Raw genomic sequence first — 10,000 nt, 5'->3', positions numbered from 1 at the left:
GAACTGTCATTTTGTGGGGGTGTGAGGAGTTGCATGTGTGAGGTTTAAGAGACATTATCTTTGTTTGCAAAATACTGTTATGGTAGGAAAAATATCTCGTTGCATAAAATAATTAAGAAAGGCAAAAAACACTGCATGAGCTGCTTCTGTATGACTAATGCTTTCATCTGTTTAGAATATACTGTATGTTTTGGTGTGAGACGCACGCACACACACAAACACGCGCACACACACACACACACACTGTGCGTACACACACACACACAGCGCACAGCGCACACACACACACAGCGCACACACACACAGCGCACACCGCACACACACACAGCGCACACACACACACACTGTGCACACACACACACACACACACACACACACTGCACACACACACACACACACACACTGCGCACACACACACACACACACACACTGCGCACACACACACACACACACACACACACACTGTGCGCACACACACACACACTGTGCGCACACACACACACTGTGCGACACACACACACACACACTGTGCGCGCACACACACTGTGCGCGACACACACACACACACAATAGGATATTGGTGTTTCGTGCTTTTCTCAGACATTTTCAACTCACACACCATGAAACAAAACAATTGCCCGTCTGCCCACCATCAACAGACACACACACACACACACACACACACACACACACACACACACAGAAAGCTTGTTTTACCCATCACCTCCATCTGCAGCTACTAAATCACTTACAACTAATTAACTGCCTCTCAAATTCACAGATCTCGAGTATATATTTATCATGCCTCACAACAATAGATTATTGTTTTAGTGATGCTGTATTTTGGAGCAACAAAGCGCTTGAAACTGAGCTGATACACAAGAGATTTCACCTTGCTTACTCTCGTAACACACACACACACACACACACACACACACACACACACACTATACAACATCATTATACACCATGAAACAAAGTGATCACTCACCCACCCACCATTAGCTCTGACACACACACACACACACACACACACACACATTTAACTGGTACCACAAGATATAAGAACTTTAGTGCCGTTTGTTCCATGGAAGATTTATTATCATGTAACAGTCATGTGGGAATGTCAGGATTGGAGAGAATCTCAGCACTGTCTAGATACAATACACTGTGCAAACTTTTATGGCTTTTAAAGGGATGTTTCACCCAAAAATTGTCTCACCCTCATGCCATCCCAGATGTGTATGTGTCAGGATTGGGTTGGAGACAGAGGACTCAAAAGCAGTTTAGAATGGGCTTTAATAATCCAAAAAACAAACAAATGAAATCTACCCTGAAGGAGAACAGTGCACTGGCTGGACCGGACAAGGCAGGACAGGAACCGACCGACAGGACTAACACGGGACAGAAAACGCAATTAGGTTAAATAGGGAAGGATGTGAGTAGGGTAATGAGGGAAGGCAGGTGTGGCAAATTAACTAATAACAAGGTAACAGGGTGCACGAGAGAAAACACAAAGCCAAGTACAATTACATAATAAATGACAAGACACAAGAACCAAAAAAGGGGCTTTATAGTGATATTGTGTAGATTTCAGGGCAATAGTTATAGGGTAAACTTTTGAGACAGCAAGATGCATTTTTGAGTAACAAATGAAGATAATGCTCATTTAAAATAACCACTTAATATGAGTGCATGATTTTTTGTTCATCTCAATCACATTTGACAGTTCATTACATCTCAAATATTATGTAAACAAATGAATCTCCGTTGTGATTGGATCAGTCAATGGGAGCCCACTTTATTCCCACCATTTACGAAAAACAATGGGTTTAAAAGGGGCCTTTGGTCCGTCGCCCTCCATTTCACCTACATTTTCGGGCAACTGAAAGCTGAAGTTTAAACTTGAACAGAGTGGACGTGGCATTAGACATTTCAAAACGTGCCTCAAGACCCCTGCATAATACTTTTAGGTCAGATGTGTCTATCTGTTTTTGTGCTCAAGAACATGTCCCATCTTCTCCATACCGTGTTCAGAGCTGTTGCTGCACCGAACTTTACTGAAAGCCAAATTATCTTTTAATGTTCCCAGCGTTACTCTGCCAAGTTGCATTTTTACTAGGAAAAATTTGCCCCAATTCTCTTCTTTTCTCCCCAATTTGGAATGCCCAATTCCCACTTCCTTGTGGTGGCGCGGTTACTCACCTCAATCCGGGTGGCGGAGGACAAGTCTTAGTTGCCTCCGCTTCTGAGAAAGCCAATCCACGCATCTGATCACGTGACTCGTTGTGCATGACACCGCGGAGACTCACAGCATGTGGAGGCTCACGCTACTCTCCACGATCCACACACAACTCACCACACGCCCCATTGAGAGAACCACTAATCACCACCACGAGGAGGTTACCCCATGTGACTCTACCCTCCCTAGCAACAGGCCCAATTTGGTTGCTAAGGAGACCTGACTGGAGTCACTCAGCACAGCATGGATTCAAACTCACGACTCCAGGTGTGATAGTCAGCGTCAATACTCGCTGAACTACACAGGCCCCCTTACGCCCCTTAGGGCGGCTGTGGCTCAGGTGGTAGAGCGGGTCGGCCACTAAACACAGGGTTGTCGGTTCGATTCCCGGCCCACATGACTCCACATGCCGAAGTGTCCTCGGGCAAGACACTGAACCCCAAGTTGCTCCCAATGGCAGGCTAGCACCTTACATGCAGCTCTGCCATTACTGGTGTGTGAATGTGTGTGTGTGTGTGTGTGAATAGGACACAGTGTGAAGCACTTTGGTATCCGCTAAGGTTAAAAAAGGCGCTACATAAGTGCAGACCATTTACCAATTACAGAGCAATACAACTGAAGAACTGCAAGACCCTGACAACGGCTATAAGTGAAGATTTTCTGCCATTTCTGTTTGAATAATTGCCATTTGCAAAGTCAAATTCTGTACACCAGTTTGTGAATCTAACTAAATTAGAAATGCATGTCTCACAGATCAATCGAAGGATAGACCGTATCCAAGTGTTTGTGTCCTCTTTAAGCAGTTTGAGTGATTCGTGTCGAGTGCTAATGGACTGAATTGTTCTTCTCACACAGGTTGAACTGCTCTTGATGTCTCCATTCAGTTCAAACAAGCTTTTTGCTGATTTTCTGTATCTATATATACATTGCTAAAGAACACATCTATAAGGGATACACCTTAACAGATAGACCGATAAACGCCCGACTCTTCTTATAAATATATTTCAATCATATGTATCCATATGAATTGCACATGGAACCCATTTGATGTTTCATGAATGGTAAATCCACTCGCTTGGTGGCTCAGTACAAGCGAATTAACTGCAATTAGTGTTTGTAACAGGTAATTATATTACAGTTAATTATCCTGTTACCAGATGCTGAATATTTAATAGAGGGGTGTAACTCAGCATCTGCCTCCAATGCAAGATGATTACACTTTATTGAGGGTCACGTAGCATCAAATCATGATATGAACAGATGAGCTGTGAAGAAATGAACTGTGGACTACAGAAGGTTAATCCATCTCACGATAAAGTTCTGGAATACAGCAGAGCGAGTGTGGATTGTATTGCACCTCAGCTGTGTGTGTGTGTGTGTGTGTGTGTGTGTGTGTGTGTGTGTGTGTGTGTGTGTGTGTGTGTGTGTACGTGCATGAGTGCATGGGTGTTGACAGTGACGTTATCGTCATGAATGATGGGGCTCATAACTTCTAACCTGTTTTCCTTATCTGATGAATCATCATCTGGCAACGAGCTTCAAGAAAGCCTCAGAGCAATTACAAGGTGCAGAGAAAACGCACTGCACCAAGTTTAGGTGTAACCCTCCATTTGTACTGTATGTGCACATGGCATTTTCACACACATGCACGCGCACACACGCGCACACACACACACAAAACACCTGGTGTTTCACAATTGAAAGGGTGAGTCATGCTGTTTTGGAACGATGATTGTTATAGATGAAAAGTGTGGTTTTTGGAAGTACAACTTCATTATTTAACAAAACAATGAAAACTAAAAGAATGCATTTAGTTCTCAACATTTATTTATTTATTTATTTATTTTGTGACGTGAAGCTGAAAAATAAAATGCAGTAAATAATGAAAAGCAGTTTTGGTGGGGGTCTCGTTCGGTATTGATGCTGACTATCACCCGAGTTGCAGTGACTCAGTCAGGTCTCTAGCAACCAATTGGTCGTTGCTAGGAGGCTAGAGTCACATGGGTAACCTCCTCGTGGTGCTATAATGTGGTTCTGCCGGTGGACGTGGTGAGTGACTCCAGTCAGGTCTCCTAAGCAACCAAATTGGCCCGGTTGCTAGGGAGGGTAGAGTCACATGGGGTAACCTCCTCGTGGTCACTATAATGTGGTTCTCGCTCTCGGTGGGGCGTGTGGTGAGTTGTGCGTGGATGCCGCAGAGAATAGCGTGAAGCCTCCACACGTGCTAGGTCTCCATGGTAACGTGCTCAACAAGTCACGTGATAAGATGCGCGGATTGACGGTCTCAGACGCGGAGGCAACTGAGAGTCAGTACACCCCCACGAGGACCTAGAGCGCATTGGGAATTGGGTGTTCCAACATTGGGGAGAAAAAAATGGCTTTGGTGAAACCTCACTTTACATCGAGGTTGTATTTGTTAACAATAGTTTAGTTACACATTAACAATAAGCAGTGCTTTTCTGTGCATATTAAACTTTAACAATATTAACGTATATAACAACATTGCTAATGTATTGCGAAATTAAAGTTGTATATACGTAATGCATTATGAACTAACAATGAAAAAAGTTACTTTTATAAACTAACATTAACCAAGATTTATAAAACAGTAGATTAATACAGTAAGTATATAGTTTATGATGCCTAATGCATTTACTAATGTTAACAAACAGAACCTTGTACTTTAATTTAGGGATCAGAAATTAGACAGTAATTCATGACTAATAATTACTCTTGTTATGGACTTGCTTGGCATTATAAAGTATTTATTGAGCCTTTATTGGCTGATTTCTTCTTGCTTTATAGCCGCTTTACATTTGCTTTTGTCATAATGAATTTCTTAGCTAAAAACAAAACATATCAATAGCTAGTATGATGCAGAATACATCCTTTATATGTTCTCAGTCCTCTGTGTGAATGTGCGGCTATAATGCATATAGTATTTCAACAAAGCAGGGGTTAGGTTTAGGGGTAGGGGTTGGCGTAGGGTGTCTGTGGGTATTTAATTAGGGGTATAAATAGCATCTGACACAATATGCTTTTAGTGCAAAGAAGATGCTTTTTGTTGCTATATACACTAAGAAGTCCCTTCTTTCTATATTTATTTCATACTTTCACATTGTGTGATGAGAACTGTAAAAGTATTAAGGGAAAGGAGGCGGCAAGAACCGGCTTAACAATATAAGCAACATTTCATTAAATAAAAAATACACAGCCACGGGACAGCTGCCCATAAACGCCTCCCCACTCGTGGTCGGCGATCTCAGACCCGCCACGTTTCAGCGGCTGGTAGGGGTCTCCTCCGCTCCTGGCAGCGGCCCTGACCGCTCCAGGTGGTTGGTTAGGAGCCCCATCTCCCCTCGCGGTCGGCGGCCGTTCCTCCGCTTCCAGGCGGCCGGGCTCCTCCGTCCCCTGGAAGATGGCCAAGGCTGCTCTGTTGGGGTGGATGGTAGCGGCGAGAATGCCACTACTGCGTATCCCTCCTCCTTCCCGGGTTTTGGCACCAGTGTAAAGGGATTAATGAAAAGCAGGAGACGAGAACCGGCTTGACGATATAAACAACATTTAATTAAATAAAAAGGCACACACACACAAAGGTGACGGATAGCTGTATTTGGCAACTGACCAACTATTGGTGTCTTCTGTTTTTTACCCAATAAGTTCATTGTTGGGGGAAGAAAAAAAACTAATTTATAGAGGCTATTAGGCAAGCGTAAGAAATCAACAACAACAACAACAAAAAGGTCTTTTAAACATCTTATATAAGTCCTTAACTAGCCCCTTAAAAGTCCAATTATCAGTCATTAATTAAGGTCGAATTTCTGATCCCTAATTTAAGTGTTACCCCTTATTGTAAAGTGTTACCTCTTATTGTAAAGTGTTACCACAGTTTTTTCACCCATTTAAAACTCTATTTATTCTTTATATATATATAATTTTTTGATTAATCAGATCATTATCTGGCTTCAAAGGGGGGTGTGACCAAAAAAAAGACATTAAAATAAAAAATGCTTTTCAAGCAAAATTGAGACAATTTGGACAAATGGACTAAATGGACAAAGTGAGAAAACGTCTAGCAGCATATGTTTGCAGATGCCACTTTGATATCATGTTATCTGATGCAATGACATTCAGACATATTTAAGCCATTCTTGAGTGTCCTACATGTCTCCAAATACTTGGTCGGGACCGCTGTACATCCCATGAGATATATCAAAGTACAGTACATGGCTAAAATTCATTCTAATCCACAGGTGTGGCAAAGCCCCTTATTTTGAGTCAAGACCAATCTTAATGTTACATGCAATGAAATTCTAGAGACATGTGTGCTTCCAACTTCCAAAACATCTAGTGGAAGGACTTCGCAGAAGAGTGGAAGCTGTTCAAGAGTGCCAACTTCTCGTTAATGCCAAAGTATTTGCAATGAAATGTACATTTACACAAGCGACTTACAGTGCACTTATTACAGGGACAATCCCCCCGGAGCAACCTGGAGTTAAGTGCCTTGCTCAAGGACACAATGGTGGTGGCTGTGAGGTTCGAACCAGCGACCATCTGATTACCATTTATGTGCTTTAGCCCACTACACCACCACCACCGCCACTCCTGTGTGTACAACCGGATAGCCCCTAGTCACCATTCACTCACATTATAAAGAGCAGCTCAGACATTCTGCTAAACTTAGCAGGGAAAACAAGTCTTTTTTGGGCCAAGCTGTCCCTTTAATAACAAACAAAATGATCTTTTCTTTTAAATTTTGTAATACATGTCCGCTTCTTCAATTCTCGCCCTTTCTCTTGCCTCTATGGAAATGCACGCTCTTATATAAACACAAGAGACAATTTCACTGTGATCCCTTGAGAGACATCATCTTCTCGTCTATTCTCCCCGAGGCTACAACGTGAGACAGAAACATCAGCTCATCTGTGCTCATTTGCCCGTGTCATATTTTGCAATGTGCTGACCAAGGACGCTCACTCCCCGAGCTACAGAGGTGTGTGGGAGACTTCATATCAGCCATATCACTGATATCTGGCACATGACAGAAAGCAGCCCGATCCTTGTCAAACCCTCAACACTTTCTCCGCTCAATATCGGCCGTTCTACATTGTAACTGTGATGCTAATGTGCAGATGATTGTTTAGAGACTGTTAGCAGGATATGATGATACGTCTCTTTGCCTGCTTTAATTGCTTCATGAGCCTGCAGCAGTTCACATACAGAACTATCTGTTCTTCAGTTCATTATCTGCCTCTTCCTGCTTGATATGTGAATTAAAGAGATAGTTTTCCCAAAAATGTATATTTTGCACAATCAATACATCTTAAAATGACAAAGCATGTACATGCATAATGAAAATGACCAACACGGGGTCATTTCCAGCACATCTCAAATCTGTATTGAGTTCAATAGAATTCTGTGCTGGAAATTAAATTTTTTGTGGTTTTTGAAATAAAATAAATGACTCTTTTGTCTTGTTAAGGCTAATTCCATTGCTAACATTTTATGCGTCCTAAACAAACACAATTAAATCATATTTGTGCATTTTTTGCGTAGTTTGACTGGTGTTGACGGCCGATACAAATATTCTCCTTTCTTTGATATTTCTTTGTTTTGTCTCATATTTCATCTCATGCACGCTCTTCACTGACACTTTTGTCCACTTAGTTCACAAGTACACAAACATTTGAAAAAAATAAATAAAAAAATAACTTTATTAGGGGAAAATTTGCTCCGTGTGGTGGAAATGATGCCACTGTGGGACAGTCGTAATGTTTGAAGAATTTATAGAAATAATGTTCAGACAATAATTATTGAAATGGTTTATGTTGATTTCACTCTTTGTTTAAAGTATCATCGTTTTAAATTGTAGAATCATTTGTATTTTTATAATGAATTTCCATAGTTTGATATTGAAGGTTTGGGCCGAATATGTACATAAAATAAATTCTGAAGGAAAGTTTCGAAGGTTTAATGTGACCTTTATATAACAAAAAATAAATAATATGAAATGTGTCATTTTTGGAAGAAATATAAATAAATGAACCTCTGAGCAGTGTTTATTTTCTACTTTTTCACCCAATTTGCGCTTTTAAGTCCTCGTGGTGGTGTAGTGACTCTCAGTTGCCTCCGCGCATCTTATCACGTGACTTGTTGAGCGCGTTACCGTGGAGACGTAGCACGTGTGGAAGCTTCACTCTATTCTCCGGGGCATCCACGCACAACTCACCACACACCCCACCGAGAGCGAGAACCACATTATAGCGACCACGAGGAGGTTACCCCATGTGACTCTACACTCCCTAGCAACCGGGCCAATTTGGTTACCCCATGTGACTCTACCCTCCCTAGCAACCAGACCAAATTGGTTGCTAAGGAGACCTGACTGGAGTCACTCAGCATGCCCTGGATTCAAACTCACGACTCCAGGTGTGATAGTCAGCGTCAATACTCGCTGATGTTACAAAAATGTCCTTTAAAATGAGTCAGTATCTTGTCGTGTCATATTCATTCATTTTAGTCAGTTTTACTAAAATGGCGTATTATTTTAGTCAACAAAAATAATATCTTTTAGTTTAATTTTAGACGATAATCTGCAAAAAGACAAAAAAAAGTGTCAAACTGTAACCGACCAAACTTTAATAAAATATTCAAAATTTAGAAAAACATATTTTCATTTAAACATGTATACCCAAATATACAAATACAAAGTACAGTCCAACTGTCCTTGTGAAAACCTGAGCTCCTGAAATGAACTATTTTTCGAAGATAGCCGACTGTACTCTAATTCATCATGCTTTAGAGACTGTTGCTAAATTTCTGTGTTGTAGCCAGTTTTAGGATATTGCATTGCACGTAACGTGTTTTTATGGAAACAGTGCGTTCCCAACTCCAGTTACGCAATGCAAGTTATGCACACACACACATCGCCTCAAGTTCACCAGTTAATTCACATCGCTCTGCAGATGCAAGTTGTTGTATTGCATATACGTTGTGTATATTAAACGCAAGGTAATAACCCGTATATAAGTGGTTCATTTCAGCTCAAGCGCGAAAAATCCTCAGCATACTTAATAGATCGAATGAATCCATATCCAGTGTCTCCCATAATCAGATGTTTCTTCTTCTATTTATATCTTGCACTCAGGGCCGTAGGTAGTGGGGTGAAAGGTGGGAACGATTCTAGGGGCCCAAAGGTCCGAGGGGGCCTACAACAATTTTGAAATGGTATTTTTGAATAGGTAAGGGGGCCCAAAGAAATATGGACACTGTCCCTCAAACAAAGCTACACTGTATGGCTGCAGAAGACTTGCATACATTATAACGCTACTTTCAATGTGCTTTGCACCCTTTTTGAAGCTTAAAATGTCCGTATTCTTTGTAATTGCATGGAAAAACAACCAGCGCACTCTTCAAAACATAAACTGTGTGTTACACTGGAGAAAGGAAGTCATACAGGTTTGAAACGACAAGCAAGTTTACATTTTTGTGTGAACTATCCTTTTAAATCTGTCTCATTCTCTCTCTCTCTCTCTCTCTCTCTCTCTCTCTCTCGCTCTCTCTCTAGCTCCGTTCTCCCCTCCTGGCTTGGAGAATCAAGTGAAGTTTGATGCACATGGTGACGGAATTGGGCGTTACAACATCTTTAACTACCAACGCGTGCCAGACAGCGACAAATACACCTATATCCAGGTGGGAGAGTGGGCGGAGAGTCTTTCCCTAAACGAGCCCTTGATTGGCTGGCCGAATGGCGGAGCA

The 10,000-nt window shown here is 41.6% G+C and overlaps 1 protein-coding gene across 2 annotated transcripts in view; it reads left to right on the top strand.

Moving 5' to 3' along the window:
* Window positions 1-10,000, top strand: part of LOC127622733 (metabotropic glutamate receptor 3-like) — a 71,026-nt gene that overhangs the window by 48,880 nt on the left and 12,146 nt on the right. Inside the window, exon 4 of one of the 2 annotated variants that reach the window (XM_052096790.1) lies at window positions 9,810-10,000. This exon is cut by the window's right edge and continues 885 nt beyond it. The exons of the other annotated variant lie outside the window; for it this stretch is intronic. Within the exon in view, the coding sequence (XP_051952750.1) occupies window positions 9,810-10,000 (191 nt within the window). The remainder of the gene's footprint in view (window positions 1-9,809) is intronic. 2 annotated transcript variants of the gene reach the window in all.

The sequence above is a fragment of the Xyrauchen texanus genome, chromosome 29 (genome assembly GCF_025860055.1).
Source record: "Xyrauchen texanus isolate HMW12.3.18 chromosome 29, RBS_HiC_50CHRs, whole genome shotgun sequence".
NCBI lineage: Eukaryota > Metazoa > Chordata > Actinopteri > Cypriniformes > Catostomidae > Xyrauchen > Xyrauchen texanus.
Note: the sequence above shows the minus strand (reverse complement) of the source record. Positions and strands in the feature narration are given on the sequence as shown.